Here is a 19,664-nt window from a genome sequence, read left to right on the forward strand (position 1 = left end):
TTTCCCTCTGCCTGAGTTGATGCACTGAGTTATGTAGCCAGGAGGAGTCTAGGAAACAGTGACTCATGGTCACTGAGGATGACGCATCTGAGGAGGTTTCCCAAGAAGTGACAGAGGAAATCTCTTTCATCCTCCACACCTGGAAAGGCCTCTGAAGACTGGGCTCTTTCTCCCTTTCCCTTTGACTGGGTAGGAGATTCACATCAGCTTTGCAGCCCACACAGGGTCGGGGATCACTTTCTGAAAACAAGTTGCCCACTTCCTACAGTAGAGACATAAGCTGCTGGGGCGGGGGTGGGGATGAGTAAGGATGAAAGGAAGCAGGTGGTATAGGAGCCCCTTCCTCCTTTGAACGTGGCTCTGCTGGGTTCCACAGCTGCAGGCTGCTGCCCAGAATTCTTCACCCTTAACAGAGGCAGGGAGGGGAGAAAACCAGTCCTGCTCCCAGACCTTCCTGTCTATAGTCATTCAAGGCCCAGGGCAAGACAAAGACAGAGAGGGAGATGGTACTGGTGCTCCCATTTCAAGGGAGAGAACTCAGGCTTCTAAGGGTTACTAGCTTGTCCTGCTTCTGGCCACCTCAGCATGTATCACAGTGATTTCCATGGGACAGAGTTTTAAAAATAATAATTTATGAACAAATCTCTCACTGATGGATATTTAAGCTGAGTCCAATTTTTTAGTATTACAGGGACCAGAACCTCTTTTAAAAGAGGCTGTTTCATGCTTGCTTCAGCAGCACATATACTAAAATTGGAATGATATAAAGATTATCATGGCCCCTGCTCAAAAATGACAGGCAAATTTGTGAAGCATTTCATATCTAAAATTAAAATATAATATAATATAATATAATATAATAGGCTGTTTCTTTTTTTCAAACTTTTGGTTTTTTCCCCAATTGCAAAAGTAATAAATGACAGTTTTAAACATTCATACAACACCAAAATGAACAACTCAGAATGGAAAGTCCCCAGAGTAACTGCCATTAACAACTTAGAATGTATTTTTTAGACCTTCTTCTACACATATACAAACAAATATGTCCACAGACCTTCTGATACTATTAGAGAAAAAAAAATTAAATTTGCAGGATAATATTATAAGATTCAATTTTCTATTCTATAGCTAATGTATTATATATTTTACAAGATTGCGTTTTTCTGTTTTAAAAAGTGCATGCAGAAAAAATACGGAAGAGCAAACTTTTAAATACTGATTTTACACATTTCTAACATCCTGTACTTGAATTTTAAAATATTTCTATATTAAAGTATAATCTGTATCTAAATTCGTATCTATATTTGAAAGTCGACATATCATGAGTATACATACGCTCAATGACGTTTCACAAACCGAACACACTCTTTAACCAGCTGTCAGATGGAGAAGCAGAATGTGCCAACGCCCAAACCTTGCACTCCCTTGTAATAATCACCCTGCTCCAAGGAGAACAACATCCTGACCTTTGACATACATTACTTTTACCCATTTTTATCTGTGCTTGAATTTTAAGCATGTGTTGAATTTAATATGGAGTAACCAATACAGATGTTGTTAGAATACATGCAGGTATGATGGCCATCATTTTATGCCAGAATATATGGACCTGGCTCATTCCTTAACAGCTTGCATGGACTTTCTTATAAGGCTGTAGCACAGTTACTCTAACTGGCTCCTTTTGATGGACATTTAAATTGTTTCCAATTTTTGGCTAATAAGCCAAAGACAAGAAGCAATCTGATGAGTATTTCTCTGTGCATGAAACTTTGAGATGTGTGTTTTTTTTAAAGATAAATGCCTACAGATGGAATCGATAGTCAAAAGATAGCTAGATTAAAAAACAAAATTATTTTTTGATGCCTTGCCATAATGGCTTTCTAGAAAAAAGTAACAAACAGCTCAATTTCTTCTTCAAAACAAAAGTCAGGTGCTGGGTGCAGACCGCCTCACCGCAGCCCCCACTACTGGCAGCCAAGCCTGTTCCTTGGGCAGACCAAGCCAGCCTTCTCGCCTCTTGGCAGGTGCCTGCGGCACAGTAAACACCAAGAAGTACATCACCCCCAGCCCTGCCCCCACAACCTTGGCTCCCCTCACAAACTTGCAAAGAACTAACAATTCCAGAGACAGCAGCAGGGAGACACTGTTAAATAGCAGAGCAGAGCTTTTAGGGAGATGAGGGCCCTCACAGCCTATTCTTATTTCACTGTGGACTGGGTGTGAGCACTCAAGGAGGGCAGTCCGCCTGCCTGGGCCTTCTGATCTCTTATTTACATCAGACATCTTGGAGCAAGGAACCCATTTTAAAAGCGAACCCTGGAAGAGTCTGGTCCAGGTGACGCTGACCCTCTCCCTCTCCCCTCAACCTGGGGAGGCAGCCTGTCCTGTTGCCCTTGAAGCTGATGGGCAGAAAGCATTTGCTTCCCTTGAGCATGTCCAGCATCTATGCCCTTCTAACTTCTACCCGCCACACCTAGTCCTCCTGTGCCCTCCGGCCCCACAAGCAGCAAGCATCTCAGATGACAGAAGATGGTTACACTGTCCCTTGTTTGAGTTTGTGGCTGCCAGGGGCCTCTGAGCAGAACCTGGGTTGCCAATGCGGCTCTTAAATCATACTTCACAGTCCAGGACTGGGCTGGAAAAGCAGGTGGAACTCTTCTCATTTAACCTTGTGTGGTGCTTCTGTAAATGCAGGCTAAGGATGCAGTCTTTTTTCTTTTTTCTTTTTTGCTCAATAGCTCTTATGTTGCAAAAGCCCAAGGCGGGGAGCTAAGACAGCATCCTTGGAGTTGTTCAAAGGGCATGAGATCTTCATCTTGACTACCCTTTCCAGTTTAGCATTTTCTCCTTGCATTTTTCTCTGACCATCGAAACTGAGAGACAGTAAAAAAATCAATGGACAGAGGTCTTAATGCCTCTCACCTTTCCGTTCTTGTAAGGTCACTGGCCTTGAGGTCAGGAGTCCCTGGGGTTCCACCCTCAACAGAAATGAACAGGTGCTAGTGAAGACAACTTGAGACCTCGGCCCCTGGGCTAACTGCTGCCTAGCTCCATGTGTCTTGGTGCTAACCAACCCCTCAGCCCTTCTCTACACCTATAATATGGACTAGGATGTGCTGTGGGGGCAAATGAGGACATATTTCATTTATCCTTATTTCTTTTCAACTAAGACCAACATCTTTGCTGCATAGATGGGCTTTTGTACTTTTACATCACATGAGCCATTTGATATTTTATTCAGGATTTTATTTTTACATCCAAGACATTTTTATAAAAAGAGAACAGAAAGTGAAAGAAGAATATACAAGCTGTTAGAAAGCAGAAGTGAAGGCCAAGAAGTTCCAGATGGGAGACGAAGTGATCTTCTGCACCCCAAACTGCAAGTTCCCAGCCCCAGAGCAGATCCTCAGAGACTGACCTGACTGTCAGGGCCAGGTCAGCCCCTCCTGGAGGCTTCCTTTTAAATCTGAGTCTGGTCTCTGGGGCTGTCTGCGAGGACAGTCAGCCCCAGCTTGGCAAGAATGAAGGGAAGCTATTACAGCGTTATCCCATGACTCAGGACTCAATGTCACTGCCCTACCAGGGCAAAACAACTTGCGGATGGTGGCTGGATGGTGAACACTGAAGGTCCTGGCCCAGTCCAGGGCGAGTACAGGAGTAGGAAGTGGTACTATGGGCAGCATTTCTTCCTCAGTCCTCCAGTGTGCCCGAGTTGCAGGAAGTGCCTGGGGCTCTGCAGCCTTCTCTCTAAGACTCCACGACCAACGGACAAGTTGCTCCCACGCATAAGGCCCACAGAAGAACTTGCAGTAATTAAAGGCAGGCAGTTTCGGCAGGTCAGTGAAATTTTCACTCAGTGTGTCCCTTCTCTCTCATTTTTCCAGATCTTGCTCATCACTGACAAACGTGTTTTTGTAGCAGGACACCACAAGCATATTCTCTGCTCATTTATAAAACCTAAAAACAACAGCAAGTTGTGAAACTACTGATTTTCAGACAAACACTATTGAATTTCCTGTAGCAGACAAACGGCAAATGAGGATACAGGGCTTCACTCCAAGTTAGTACCCTGGGCCAGGAATTTTGTGTTAGTATGGTTTTAGGGCCTATCGTAGTTATTTAAAAAAACAAAAAAACTTTGAAGCTAAAAAAAAGCAGCCCAAAGGGCTCTAACTTTGTGTTACTTCCTGCAGTACAGTCTAAGATAAGCTATTCACAAATGCACACCAAGGGGCCAGAAGACAGAGGCCTGCTGATAGAATGATTTTCTAAGGCCAGTGGGAAGCTGAGAACCTCTGCCACTAATCACAACTTGACTTTGGAACAACTTATCTATGAGGCCCACAGATTGTTTTGTCCATACCTGGATCCTGATAGCAAAATCAGAGGTGGCTTTCAAACTCTTTTAACCACACACCCTTTTGTTCAAATGATGTCTCACAGGTAAGTATAAACATAGGCAAAAGGTGAGAACAGAGTTTTGAGCAGAGGGTGAGGGGTGCGCAGGGCCTCGCCCATGATCACCCTCATCTCCTCTGCCTTAGTGGATCCTCAGAACCCTTGGGTTTGCCAAGGCATGAGGTCCTGCAGCCAGCTCCCCATTAACTGATGTAAAACTGCCGGGAAACAAGTTAAAATGAAAGGGTGAGTTGGGGGTAGAACCACAGGCAACCGGTTCCCTGAGGGAGACTCATTCTCCATAAAAGAACATTCTGGAGGCCTAGGTTTAGACAAATACACTCAAGTTACTATCTGTTAGGTAGGGGTTAGTTTATAAGTCCAGCACATAAGTTGATAATTGCACACAATCAAAATTATCATTGAAAATTGCCCATAAAACACGGCAGGCATGTTTAAGCAACTATATATACAAAATAGGATACATATATAATAACATGGAGTGTATAACATGGAGAGCGCATATGGAAATTATAATTTTAGAGTATTTAAAAATACATTTTGTTTTTTGGTTGTTGGGCTCACAGAGTTGCCTTCCCTAAGCGGCATGAGCTTGTGTTGCGGGAGCCATGAGGTTGGTCCTGTTATCCCATTTTGCAGATGCGGAATCAGAGATTCGGGGAAGCAACTCGCCTACAGTCACATGGTGGGTGAGTGGCAGAAGGGATTCAAACCCAGATCTGCCTCCTGCTGGAGCCAGAGCTCTTGTGCACAAGGTCCTGCTAACCTCTTCAATCAAGAGGCATGGGCTTCCTTTTATTTTCAATCAACTCTCTGTGGAGAGAGTTGTCATTAATGAGACGGGTAGATGTGAAACATTCTCTATTTTGTGGAAGGAAAACCAGCCCGAGAACACTGCCCATGGCCCAAGTGGGGTCCAGAGGACTGCATGTGCTTATACAGTTCAGTGGGACCAACAGATGAGGTCTTTCTAGCCCTGTGTCTATGGAGTCAGCTGGTGGGTTTGCCAACTCCTGGGAGCCAGGGTGGAAGATGGGGCCAAGCAGCAAGACACCCAACACCAGCAGGGAGGACAGTGGCCCTGGAGGGACCCACTTGCTCTTGCTTTTATACAATTCTACTCTTTTCTATCCCAAATGTTTTGAGCAAGTGTTTAACTGCTCTGTAAAAATAACCCTACTATGTCATACAGGATCAAGTCAAATAAAATAATGGGTGGGTAAGGGTCTGGGGTCTCCTGCCCTGTTCCATGTGTGCAAGAGCTGCTTGCTACCACCGGGAGGGCTGGGAGCTGAATCTCCATACATGAAATGCACTTAAACAACCAATCAGTACTCCTGTTTGTTTAGGTGATCTCTTTCTCTGAGCTCTATCACCCCATGGACTTATAGAGTCTATGATGTTTTTGAAGCTGGCTCTGACTTTGGCTCCTTGCCAGTGGAGGCTGTGAGCACAGCTGGGGCTGAGGAAGCCAGGACCACACCCAAGGCAGCGACATGGGCACTCTTCCAAGGCCCCATGCACTTACTGTTTCATGAAGCGAAGCTGGGCTCTCCTCCGCTGGCCTGAATGAAGAAACCAAGAACATCAGTCAGTGTGGACTGTGGGCTGCTGACACCAAGCCCCAGGGAGCAAGGGGTGTGATGAGAGGGACAGCTAACACCTCAGACCACTTCCCTGGTGCCAGGCTCTGCTTCGGCTTCCTGTGTTTCAACTCCCTGAATGCTCACAGCAAACCTAAGAGTTGGACACTACCCTTATTATCTCCATTTTGTATATGAGGAAACTAAGGCATGAAGCAAGTGTGTTACTTAGTAACTCGCCCTAAGTTACGCAGCTGGTAAGTGGTAAAACCAGAATTCAAACTCAGTCAATCTACTTCAGTCTGTGTATCCTTAAACATGCTGTTTTGCCCTTCACGGCACATCAGGAACAAGAGCTGGTACAGACAGGTGGTCCTGAACCTTTGTATTTGGGAGGTGTGCAAGGTTTCCCATTGGGATAAAAGAAGAAAATATGAGCATGACTATTTATGAATTTATCTTATCCTTCATTACTTTTTATTCTTGAAGCACATTTAATAACATACATAATACACTAAGTAAAGTCTGCAGACCACTGAACTTTAATGGGGTTCCTAGAATAGGGTAAATGGATCCCTTTGTGGATGGGAACTGAATGCACAAATATGCCCATGAAACATTTATCTAAGGAGGGGTCCTTAAGTGTCATCACATGTTCAAAGGAGACCTATAAAAGAGCCACTGATCTAGTCTACCTTCTCCCACTTTACAGAAGCCCAGAAAGGGTAAGTGAATTGCTTGAGCTGACACAGGTGAGCTTGGGGCTCTGAGCTCTTTAGCAGCTGTGTGAGCCTCTCCTGTAGCTGGGGGTGAGGGAGCATAGGAGATGATTCTATCTCCAGCATGGCTGAGAGCAGCAGCCATCTCTGAGTTTCCCTTCAGCCACACAGAGGGTCACAGAGCAGAAGGATTTCTAGCTTCTGGGAATGTAACCCACACCCCACTTCAGTCTCTTCTGTGTACTGCTTTCATCCCAGCTGCCCACAGGAGTTCCTGCTTACTAAGCACAGACCCTAGCTGCATACAGTGGGCAGGACTTTACACAGCAACCCTGGGAGGTAGGTAATATTGCCCCTGCATGATTCTGGGAGACTCAGAGAGGCCAGGGCACCCACTCAAGGCCACTAAGTCAGGGAGCAGCAGGGTTAGATTCAAACCCAGGTTTGTCTGACTCCAGAGACAAGGTGGCCCCTAACCCCTGCTGGCTGCATACACTCATGCCAAGAATCACCTCTGGAATCAGGCTCACATCTGCCTTGCTACCCTAGAGAAGGAAGCACCCTCAGGAACACCTCTAACAGCGAATAAGGGGTGGCCATGACAGCCCAAGAGGGGACAACTTACAGTACAGGTGAATGACCACACCCAAGGATACCAGCAGAATCAGGACACCAGCCACCAGCAGGCCGAGGGTAAGGGGGTCACATGGCGGGCCTAGAAGACACATATATGGAACATCTGAGATGCATAGATCACTACAAAGACGGAAAAATCAACTCAAAGCCCACCTCCCAGAGAACACCACTGTTTGCATATTTTCTTCTGGTCTTTTTTTCTGGGCACTTTAAATACATTGTGATAATTATATATATAAAATTTCATGTCCCACATCCAAATTAAAACTCAAGACCTATTTATGTTAATGGGAAATAGACCATTTTAATGACTGATAATGGAGTTTTGCCATTTATTTAAAAAAATTTATTTTCATTTCATAAAAAATAGCTGAATATATTTTCACTGTAAAAAATTCAAGTATATGAGTGCCCCTGACATCCTTGCTCCTCCCCAGCAATAAATGCCATTGTTAATTTGAAACCTTTCTCTTTGCATTTTTATATATTCAATACTTAGTTTACATAGAGGCATGCAGTCTTTTAAAAAATAGAGTGGATTATATTGTACAAATTGTTCTGCAGTCATTTTCTTCTTTACTTAAACATATCAGCACATTCTTTTTTCTAGCAGAGCAACATTAGACTATGGATCTACCACAGATTATTCTGCCACCAGTGGGCATTTTGTTTCTTTCCTGTGCTTTATAAATAACTGCAGAGAACATCCTGGTATGTTTCTTCTTATGCAGGAGCCTGCCTGACACAGATACTGAAAACAGGACCTAATAAATCATAGTGTGTCCATTTTAAATTGTAAGAGATACTGTCAAATGCCTTCCAAACAGGCTATACTGATTTCCATTCCCAACTACCAACTGTGCACCCTGCCGACATTCGATGTTATCAAAGGTTTGGGCTTTTGTCAGCCCAGTGGGTGAAAAATATTTTACTTCAATTCCCTAATTATTTGTCGGCTTCAGTAATTTTCATATGTTGGCCACTACTTTTGCTCCTGTGAGTTGCCCATTTGTTCCATTGCCCATTTTGTATGCTATTTAAACAGTAGAGTGTGTATTATCAATGCCCCGAATCCTTCTCTGACACACTTCATGCCGCTATGGCTGGTCCCTGTGAGAAACTGAGGGGCAGAACCAGGATCTATGGGTGAAAAGGGCAAGGGACCATCACTGAAAAAAATTAGAGTTTAGATTTGAATTTTTACTGAATACCTATTACGTGCCTAGAATAATACTAACTGCAAAATTCCACCTTGTGAAGAAGGAGGGTATTACTATCATTTTTAGCTCTCATTTTACAGTTCATAAAAACCTAGATTCAGAGAGGTTAAATTACACACCCAAAGTCAGTCAGCTACTAAAAGGCAGGGCCCGGGTACGAACCCAGATCCTCCAAGTTCTAAAGCCCCTGCTGGCCCCACCACAACAGCTTGAGGGCAGGAGAAGTAGGGAGGGAGTGGAGTGGGCCCCTCCATGTGAGGCAGCCCGCCTTTGCCGCGCTGGATGGTGCAATGTGGAGGGGAGATTCCTGCACTGGGTGGAAGGTTGCATAGAGGCCCTTGCATGTCCTTCTCACCTCTGAGATGCAAGGGTTTCTGTCTGCCTCCCTCTCACCTCCTCCATGTTCTCTCCAAAACATAATGCTAAGTGAGAGAAGCCAGGCATGGAAGTCCACATATTGTATGACTCCATTTATATGAAATGTCCAGTAAAAGCAAATCTATAGCTGTGAGAAAATCTATAGAGACAGAAAATCTAAAGCAGATTAGTGGTTGTCAGGGGCTGGGGTGGGAACAGAAACTAGCTGTAAACAAGTACAGAGGATCTTTTGGGGCTGATGAAATGTTCTAAAACTAGATCGTAGTGATGGCTGCATAACTTGGCAAATGTACTAAAAATCAGTTATATGCTTAAAATGGATGCATTTTATGATATGAAAATTATACCTCAATAAAGTGGTAATTTTAAAATAAGTGATGGGGTGGGTGAAGGTTGCAGGGGCGTGCAGAGCAAGAAGGTCCCCTCTTTCTGAGGAGGGGTGGATCAGAGAAGGCTTCCTGAAGGGTGGTCATGACTGAACTGGAGGCCAGCAATGCAGCTACAGGTCCACAGTGTAGCATAATCATCTACCCAAAATGCAACTCCAGGAAAAGCTGTTGCTTCTAATAAAGGTGGTGAAAAGCCTGCTTGGGCAAGGAGCTGGTAGCCAGAGCCGTACCAGTGACATGCAGCTCAGCTTCTTCACCTCACTGGGGTCTCCCGAGGTCTGAATCTCAGCACATTTCTCCGAAAGAGTGGTTTAGAAACTGTCCCCCAGGACCTCCCAGTGTTTCTCCAGGGACAGCCCTAAGCCTTAGGAAGAAGGTGCCTGCCCATGGTGGCCAGGGGTGTTTTATTCATGATCATAAGCTTTGAACTCTGCCTGGGTACCCTGCCAAGCTGAATGCCTTGTGTATGGCATCTCATTTAATCCTCCTTCCTTTAGCCAGGTAAACACCCCCATTTTACAGATGAGGAAACTGAGGTCCAGACAGGCTGAATCACTTGCCTAAGGTCACTCAGTATAAGCAGTGGTAGACAGGGATTATAACTGAGGCCTGGCTGACTTACCACTAGGTTACACTGCCCCATGGCCCCCACCCCAAATGCAACCACCACCTACCACCCACCTCTACTCCACTTGGCCACCTGTTTATTCTATAGAACCTACTCAGGTCGAATTTGTATTTTACCCCAGGATTCTCCTGAAGATTAGAAATGATGCAAGAAATTTGAAGACCTTTCATCCATCATTTATAGAAGTGTTACTGAAATCGCTATCATTCAGCAGTCCTTACATAAGGATGAACAGAACAGGTTTCTGCTAGAATTTAAGGCTGGATAAAGGCTCTGATGCCTGGGGTTGTTTTTTCTATCACTGCGTGGTTGTGCCATGGTGCCTGGAGTCTTGCCTTTGTTTTAACCTGATCTGCTGGCTCCTTCAGAGCCACAGCACAGACCCTGTGTTTGTGGCCCATTTCTATGACCCTGTTGTATTTTCCCTTTCTGTTCTTTTTTGTTGTACCTGCCTGAAATTCTTTAGGAGAGGTTTTGGGGCATAAACTTTGTAAAACGAGGTCACTCTGTCTCCATTTTTATGTTCCCTAAGATGCTGCCCTCTGTACACAGATTCTGATATTCTTTTCACTGTCACTTAATGGCACAGCTTCCCACTCCCATCCCCTAGGTCCTGTTAGATGCCTCTCCCAGACTCTTTCTGGAACTTTATGTGTATTTAAGACAAGCAACCCAAGCAACATGAGGCAGCCTGGTGTGGCTACTTGTGCTTTGTTCTATAGGCTGGAGCAGATGGTACTTTCTGTTTGTTACCAGCAACTTTGGGGGAACAGAGGTCAGTATTTTTTTAGAAACACATTTGGCTTATGGGTTCAAGAAAAGTGTGCGTGTGTGTGTGCATGTGCGTGTGTGTGTGCGTGTGTGTGTGTGTGTGCGTGTGTGTGTACTCCAGCTGTGGGGTCTGGTGCCTACAGGACAGAGTGACGAGCTTGCGCGCTCGTTATAAGCATACACTGCATGTGAGACATCAAAAGTGGGAGAATTTAAAGTTTTGGTCATCTGGGTTGGGTTTTTTGTTTGTTAGTTAACACTTTTATCGAGATATAATTTACATATTGTGAAGTTCACCTGTTTCAAGTGTATAATTTAATGTTTTTTATAAATTCATAGAAATGTGCAACCATGACCATAATCTAATTTTAGAACATTTGTATCGCCCCCCAAAGAAATTCTGTACCCACTGGCAGTCACTCCGCATTCCTCCCCCAACCCCCAGCCTTAGGCAACCACTAATCTATTTTCTGTCTCTACAGAATGTCATATTCCTGACTTCTCATATCAATGATATCATATGATATATGGTTTTATATAACTAGCTTCTTCCACTGCATAATATTTTTAAGATTCCTCCATGTTGCAGCATGTATTAGTAATTAATTCTTGATTGTGACCAATTAATATTCCATTGCATGGATTTTCCACATCTTGTTAACCCATTTGAGTTGTTTCTACTTTTGGACTATTGTGAATAATGATGCTGGAAAATTTTGTGTGAAAGTTTTGGGTGGACATATCTTTCATTAAGTTTTTTCCTGTGATGACTGGCAAGTGTGTCCGCACTAGACTGTAAGCTACTAAAGGACAGCACAGCTTCCCTTGTGACCCCAGCTCAGGGCCAGAGAAACAGGCTTGAGAGTGTGCGCTTGGGAAGGGCTTGTGGAAGGAAGGAAAGGGAAGGAGGGAGGGAGGGAGGAAGGAAGGAAGGAAGGAAAAAAGAAGGAAGGATGGATGGATGGGAGTGACAATGTCTGCTGTGCTTCTGAGAGTCTAGGGGAATGGGAAAACTCACCCTTCCGCACCACTGGGCTTGGGAATAAGCACTTTCTCTTCTTAGGGGTGGATTTCTTGGTGGGCTGGGGAGTGGTGGGAAGGATATCAACTACAGAAAGCAAACAAAACACATATCTTAGCCAGGTAAACAGCAGGTAGACTTACAGATAAAACAACACTGTACTTCTTACCTGCCAGTACTGAAGCTCTATGACCATTCCCTACAGAGCTTGAAGGTCAGAGAACAATAAAATATTTGAACTTCCCCAACTCTCAGATCTATCTGTGGGCCTAGGGACAGAGATCAGCTTGGTGTCTTGGAGAGAGAGGGGTTCTAGAACTACACAGACCTGAACAGAGCCCCAGGACTCCTGATTAACCAGTGTGTAATTTGGGGCAAGTCCTATCACTTTTCTGTGCCTCAGTTTTCTCATCTGCTGAAGTAAAAATGGTCTTCATCTTCTTCTTGGGGTTGACATGAGAATTAAAAAGGAGGGTTTGCCAAGTGAAGTGTGCAGTTGACATGGCTCTGCCTGGCTGAAGCCATGGCTTCAGTTGAACCAAAGCCAGAGTCCCCAAGCCCTCCCAATCCCTAAGCGCATGGAGAATACTCATGGTAAGAGGGTGGGGTGCCTTTCCTGTAGATACAATACCATGCAGGTTGCCCCTGGCCCAGTAACTCACTTGGTTAGAGCAACATCCCAACAGGCCAAGGTTGTGGTTCGATCCCCGGTCAGGGCACATACAAGAATCAACCAATGAATGCATAAATAAGCGGAACAACACACCTGTGTTTCTCTCTCTCTCTTCCTTCCTCTCTCTCTAAAATCAACAAATAAAAATTTAAAAGCACATGCAGGTTGTATATGTTGGGATTTTCTTTCCTTCTTGGGTGTCTTTCAAAATCATATACTATCAGAGCCAGAGGGATCTTTAGTCTAATCTGAACCTTTAATTTCAAATGTGAATGCCAGCGAAATTAAGGGGAGAAGCTGGCCTTCGAGGCCCTCAGTGGAAAGTGCTGGGCTGGGACTCCAAACCCCTCTCCTGAATCCTGGGTGGGTCACTCCTCTGTGTTTGTTCTAATTCAGTGTCACATGCTGAAGTGTTGGGATAAAACAAGGGGTCCAGTACACAAAGCAAAGAGACATGCCTGAGGCACCAACAGGCCGAGAAATGGTGTGAGCACTGGGGGCCACTGTATCCGACCTTTGCCTTTGTGGGTTAAGAGACACATTTTACTGAAATGATTTTCTATAGAACGATAGGAGAGGGAATAGGGAGACACCATGAACTTAAACTCTGAAGTCAAGGGGACAGGGAGGGGCAGCCAACAAATCGGTCACTTGGGGCTGGTTTCTTCTATATAAAAAGTGGACATTTGGGATCCTCACCACCCTGTGCCTCCTCTGGAAAGTGGAGATATGCTCTGCTCAGCCTGCTCCATGAAGTTTTGAGAAGCACCAACTAACCAGAATGAACACTTACTACACTTCTCCCATGTGCCAGTGGCAGTGCCGAGCACTTCAGCTTGAGTTATTGAGCCCAGCAGCTTCTGGGACAGGCACTATTGTCCCTATTTTATCCCTGAGGAAGCCTAGGCACAGAGAGCTGAAATAACTTGAGCAGAGTTTGAGAGACAGTAAACAGTAGAGCCAGCAGGTAAGTCAAAAGACTCTGCTTCTAGGCTCTCACTGAGCCACACTGCCTTGGGGGCAAATGGGGCAAATGCTTTTTCACCAAAAAGTGAAGCACACCAGGTTGACCCATGGCTCTGGAGTGTTGAGGAAAACTAGTGTGAGAGGAAAGACACCATCGGCTACCATGCTCTGAGAGCGCATGAGGAGCCTGTTACTCGGCGAGGGGCGCCACAGCACTTCATCCTTGAAGCCCTAGAAGTGTTCATTCCCCTTTCTTGATACACAGGGAGGCCTGGAAGGCTCTTAGTAGGTCAGTGGTGAACCTGCAGGGAGCCAGCTCTGTAGGACCTCATTGCTTTGGCTGGGCACAGTATTCTGGGTCTGATAGGGGTTTATGGACAGCTTTGTTCCATTTTAATTTTTCTTGCCCAGAACCAGGCCCCCTTGATTCCTCCTGACATCCTTCACCAAGTTAAAATCTTCCCCCTTTCCTCCTCTTTGAAAGGAGCAGGTCCTTTGAACTTATGCTATACTTAAGGGGCCTGAAAAAGGCCATCTTTCCCAAATAATTACTCTAACATCTGGCTTCTTCCTTCAATACACACTGACTTTCTCGCAAGGGTAGGCTCTGGCTCTGGATCCCCTCCCCTGGGGAGGTGATACGGTTGCAAGCACATGCTTTGGGGAGGCACTGCCGCTCCTGGAGCTGGGCAGCCGGAGGGCTTTGGAAATGTCAAAACCAAGAGTGAGTGGGTGGAGGTGGGGGGGCTTCTGAAAAACCAGTTATGCTATTTCACCATCCACCTTTCTCAGACACTGAAATCTCATGAATGGAAAGATTTGGCACTTACAGAGACAAAAATAATAAGCCAAAGTAAAACCCACACCCTGACACCAAAACCCAATTTTCAATACAGGAATCAATTAACAAACCCCAAGGCATGCTGCACTGCTCATTCTGAGTGGTCCAATTCCTGGGGAGTCCCTTGTTACTCTCAGTGCCCCCAGTGTGAGAAGAACCCAGATGAGTGGGAAGCAAGACTGTGGGAGGCTTTCAGGGGTTTGGCCCCAGCCATGGGCTAACCTGAGGAGGGGGCTAAAGTCAGACATGGGCTTTTGAGAATTTCTGTCCCTGATTTCTTTGCACCTTTGATAGCTTTAATCCTCACTGTCCAATATAGCAGCCACTTGCCACACGTGCTGCTAAGCACATGGAACACGACCAACCTGACCTGAGATTGTGCTCTTCATGTAAAACACACCTGGAATGCTTAGTATGAAAGGGGAACATAAACTACTTCAGCAATAATTTTATCTTGATGGCATTTTGAAATGATACTGTTGAGAAATTAGGTTAAATAAAATGTATTCTCTAAATGGATTTCGTGTGTTTCTTTTTACTTTTTTAAATGTGCCTAACAGAAAATTTTAAATTTCATCTGTAGCTCACAATATAATTCTACTGGATGTGCTGACTTAATTCATGAGGAACTGTAGCTTCTAAGGATCAGAGGAGGTCTTGGAGGCCATCAGCAACCTCATGACACAGATTAGAAAACTGAGGCCCAGTGAGGGGAACTGACCCGCCCAAAGGCACACAGTGAATTAGCAACAGAATTTGCAGTAGGGCTTGAGGTCCAGTCTCCTCATCCCCTGCAACTCTGGTGTGGGTATGAGCCATAGGCCCATATGCAGAATATGAGTCACCTGCCCCTCACTGGCCCTGTGTGCCCACTTGGAAGGGATTTCTGAAACTCTCATCAGGCCTGGGAACTCAGCCCAATCCAGCCACAGTCTCAGGTGGGCCTAATGTGGCTAAAACACAGTGCTCTTCTGTCCACATAAGAAACAGTAATGCTTTTAAGCATTTCGTTTACAATGGGAATTATAACTGTACCTACCTCCCGGGATGGTTGGCAGCATTAAGTGAGATAACTATGTAAAACATTTGCATGTGCTTGGCCCTGGGTAAGTCTGAGAATATATTTTGTTACTATTAATCATAGTGCTACGGCTGTCATCCCCGCCTGAGGAGTTGGGCTCACTGAGAGTAGGGGCAACCCCTGTGCCTGGCCCATGCCTGGCACACAGTAGGTGCTCAATGCTATCGATAACATTGAGTAAGGGTCTTACCCACAGTCAGCTGAGTTCCATTCCCAAAGATCAGCTCAGGCGTCCCGATGGTCATGCAGAAGTAGACACCGCTATCCGCAGGCTTCACACTTACGAGACTGAGAGTAGTCTGGGATGCCTCCTGACGCAGAGTTAGCTTTTCCTGCTCCACATTCGTGCCATACACAGTCTGTTTTGTCGGATCCCAAAAGGCTAGGAACTCATGGTGACTGTCCATGCTTGGCGCCTGGCGCTGTCTCAGCCAATAGATGCGTGTGTTAACAGGGGACGTTTTGACTTCACAGACTATCTGCACCATTGTGTTGGTTTGGACCATTAGGAACCCAGGAGTCTGCTGGTGTGGAAAGTTGCTGTGGAGAGCTACGAGAAGCAGAGGGAGCAGAGACCATCAGCACATTTTCCTGGCCATAGTGGTGGGCCTCAGAGGCACCCTGAATTGAGTATCAAAGGAAAAGCTGTGGAAGAACCTGCCCAGTTGCAGGGTCTGGAGGCTGTTGCAAATGCAGCCGGTGGTTCCTGGACTCAAGCGCTCGAGCACTCCACCTCCTAGGAGATCATCTGCAAGATGGGTGTTTACTCTACCCAGCTTTACAGAGGGAACAGGAGAGAGAGCTGCCATTTGTTGACCACACGTTTATAAGCCTGGCTCTTGGCATAAATGTCTCAATCAAGACTTTCCCTTACTTCGGGATTTTTATCCCCTTTATACAGATGAGGAAACTGAGGCATGAAGTTACTAGTTCAAAATCTCTCTTACAGCTAGTTAGTGACCTGGGATTCAAACTCAAAGATTCAAAGTCTGGAGTCAAAGCCTTTCACCTTGCCCTGCTGCAACTCTCTGTACAGACCTTCAACAGACTCCAAGCAGCTGAAGGAGACCCAGGGCATGCTGGGAGAGGAGCTCAGAATCACGGGCAGAGCACAGGGCTGAGCTGGCCAACCTAAGAAAGGGCTAGCCAGTTTCTGGACATGGATGACAGCCAGCACTCACTGTCCCCTGGTAGGCACAATTAATGACCATCATTCCCCAACCTTGATAGGTCGCTAGATCCACTTCCTGAATGGAAGGACAGACACCCTAGAACCAGGGGTGGGAGTTCATTTTAGTCTCAGACAGGAAACACTGTAAGTAGGGGATTGTTCACGGAAAACTGGAGCAGAACTCGCAGACCTGGCCTTGAACCCAGCCTCTGCCCTGCACCAGCTGTGGAACCTATGGTGTGTCTCTTCTCTTTAAAAAGAGGGCAGCTTAAGGCCGTTGACCTGACTGCCTTTGAGGGCTAGAATGTCCAAGAAAGCAAACTGTAAAGCACTGTACATGGGCAAGTCATTGTCCATGTGTCTCACATATCAGGGGTTGTTACTGGCAGCAAATGAAATAAAGGGTAGGATTCAAATGAAATAAAGGGTAGGATTTCAGTGTGTCTTCTGCAGTAAAGTCCAACAAACTGAATCTGACTTAGCGAGCCTTTCATTTTAGCTGTTTGGTGGAGGGAGAGCAGCAGGCCAGGCAAGAGACCCAGGAGCAGTGAGGCACAGACCTGGGAGAGCAGAAGAGGCCAGAGAATGTTGTGTGTGTGTGTGTGTGTGTGTGTGTGTGTGTGTGTGTGTGTGTGTGTACGCGCGTGCGCACGCACACACCCAAGAGGAGCTGGCTTACTGAGGTGGTGGCCCATGTTCACACTTGTACACTTGTACTCAGGCTCCATAGCGGCCTTTTCTAATACTGATGAAATGAACTTAAACTTTTGACTCCACTCACAGATTGCTCTGAGCTTCCGCTTGCATCAAGAATAAAATTGTACCTGGGACCCAAGGGGCTATTGGCCCTTTGCTTTTCTCCCCAAATACCATACTGCCTTTTCAGCAGAGAGAGGGATCTTTATTGTTTTGGGTCACTGACCTCTTGGGGGAGATAATAAGAATTGAAAGTGCCAATATTTATTGAACCGCGCCAAGCACAGTGCATGTATTATCTCATTTAATCCTCACCAAATCCTGTTTCACATCCATTTTCTAGACGAGGAAATGGAGGCTCAGGAGGGTTAAAAACATACGTAAGTTCACACAGCCTGTATGTGGTGGATTCAGATTCGATCCTAGGTCTGCAACCCCAGAACCTGAGCTTTGAAGCTCTCCCCGAATAGAGGGAACTGTCGTTCCAGGATGGTGGTCATGTGCTCATGTGCACATACTAGGGCCACAAACACACAGATTCTTGAAGACTTCTAAGAAAGCCCATAAGTGACTCCCTGGTGGTAAAGAGGTCAGAAGAGGCACCTCCTTCGTCATGACATGAAGACTTCCTGGCTGAGACATTCTCTGGTCTCTGGTGACCACTTGTTTTTCAGCCCCTGGGGAACGAACATCCAGCCGTGGCTGGACCCCATCAATGTGCTGGACACCTAGCCAGGCCTTATCACACTTGTGCTCTCCTTTGATTAAATTTATTCTCAGTAACCTAAGTGACTCCATTCTTAGAGGGACCTGCTGTTTCTAAAACGATTGGCAATAACATCAGTAGCTTTGAATGGCCTGAATTAGCTTCTACTTCAGATGTTCTTGAGCTCAATGGGTCAGAGACCCAGCTGGCAAGCCTTGTCACCCCTGGCGGGATGCCCTGCTTTGGCCTTTTGGACAAGGGAGCAAATTGACCCCAGGTTTGCCGGCAGTTTGGTAGTGGGAGGGACTTCTAAAAGGTAGTCTGACTGGGTTTAGTCAGAAGGACAGTCTAGACTCCTCGCTCCATTCCACTTGTGACGTTCCAACTCCAATACTGCTTGTCACTGGAGTCACACTACACGCCCAACCCCAAGGAACACTGGGGACACAGGGAAACCCTGCCTGAGGGAATACCCTGCCATGCTTGCCCGAGAACTGACAAGAGCCTGGTATTTGGCAGATTGTAGTGAGAAAACTGGCCCGGAAGTAATACAAATGTGTCTACAGAACCCTGGGCCAAGTGTGGAACATTCAAACCAGGACGGGGACTCTGGAACCTTCCTGGGCGCACATCCCTGCTTTGTCTCTGAGCAAGCGCGTTTTTCCTCCCTCGCTGGACCTCCTTCCTCCTCCCTTCTTCCTAGCTCCTTCCTTCCTTCCCCTCCTCTCTCCTCTCTCCCTCCGTCCCTCCCTCCTGTCTTCCCGTCTCCCTTTCTCCAAGCTGCAGGCTTTTGGGCAGAGGCGGCCTCAGTCCTGGGTTCCCCAGACCCTTGGGATAATGAGCTCCCCGGATGGCTTTCCTTTCCACCCGCAGGGACTGTGCCTGCCGCGCCACCTCCGGGAGCCCCACAGCCCCGGACTCTGGCCTCTGCACCCGACCCGGAAAGCCTTCCCGAAACTCCACCGCTCAGGCGCTCCTGGGTTCAGCACAGACCACCTGTCCCGCCCCGCGCCGCCGGCCTCCCCGCCTTACCTGCCGGCTGCGCGGTGGCGAGAAGGAGACAGAGCAAAAGCCTCATCTTGGCGTCTCCGCACCTGATCCTAGCTGGCTCGGCTGAGACTGTCCCGCAGGGCCGAGGGGGTGGGGAGCGGGACCAGGCGGGGCAGCGGGGGGGGGGGGGGGGGGGGGAAGGGTAAGGGGAGGGGCGGGACCTGAGAAGAGTCTGCTGTGAGGATAGTAAGGTCTCCACCCTCATCCTCCTCTCATTTCAAAGATCTTGGCTCCGTTTTTAAAAAGCGCACTAGGACCCTTGGTTTCAGACAAGGAGGTGACACCGCTGTCCTGTGCCAAGCACTTGCACGTGTGTGATCGCCTCCTGCCCTGCGAGGTGGTCAAAACAGGGTCATGACTCCATGTGACAGTTAAGGCGATGAGGCTCAGAGAGGTCAGGATGTTCAAGGTCCTAAGGGGGTGGGGGTGGAGCTGGATCCTAACGCCGGGCACATCTTTTCTTTTTGAGTAGTTACTGTGAGCCTCCTGGGTAGCCCCAGCTCCGCAGGGACTAGAGTGACCAGGGCCTAGGTTCTGCCCTCAAGGGCACACAGTTGTGAAGGACAAAGGGAAGTTAACTAACCATGCCACACAGTGTGATGCTTGAGGGCAGTAAGCTGGGGCCCTGGAGAGGGGAAGGCAACCCTGCCTGAGGGGTTTGTCAAAAGAAACAGCCAGGAAGAGCTGAGAAGATTTGAGGGCTCCCCTACTGTCCC

The 19,664-nt window shown here is 46.7% G+C and overlaps 1 protein-coding gene and 1 non-coding gene across 2 annotated transcripts; one reads left to right on the forward strand and one right to left on the reverse strand.

Annotated features, from left to right (window-relative positions):
• Nucleotides 1-723: 723 nt before the first annotated feature.
• LOC150006403 (U6 spliceosomal RNA) lies at nucleotides 724-827 on the forward strand. The gene has a single exon (XR_016512079.1). It is a non-coding gene; the product is annotated as a U6 spliceosomal RNA (small nuclear RNA).
• A 2,397-nt stretch (nucleotides 828-3,224) lies between these two features.
• Nucleotides 3,225-19,038, reverse strand: CD8B (CD8 subunit beta). Its single transcript, XM_090280322.1, has 6 exons — nucleotides 18,931-19,038; nucleotides 15,516-15,875; nucleotides 11,762-11,851; nucleotides 7,347-7,436; nucleotides 5,948-5,984; nucleotides 3,225-3,957 (listed from the first exon to the last, which is right to left on the reverse strand). The coding sequence occupies exons 1-6, from the start codon at nucleotides 18,974-18,976 to the stop codon at nucleotides 3,945-3,947; spliced, it is 636 nt and encodes a 211-aa protein (XP_090136448.1). The 5' UTR covers nucleotides 18,977-19,038; the 3' UTR covers nucleotides 3,225-3,944.
• Nucleotides 19,039-19,664: the final 626 nt, after the last annotated feature.

The sequence above is a fragment of the Furipterus horrens genome, unplaced genomic scaffold (genome assembly GCF_987537825.1).
Source record: "Furipterus horrens unplaced genomic scaffold, mFurHor1.1.pri manual_scaffold_6, whole genome shotgun sequence".
Taxonomy (NCBI): Eukaryota; Metazoa; Chordata; class Mammalia; order Chiroptera; family Furipteridae; genus Furipterus; species Furipterus horrens.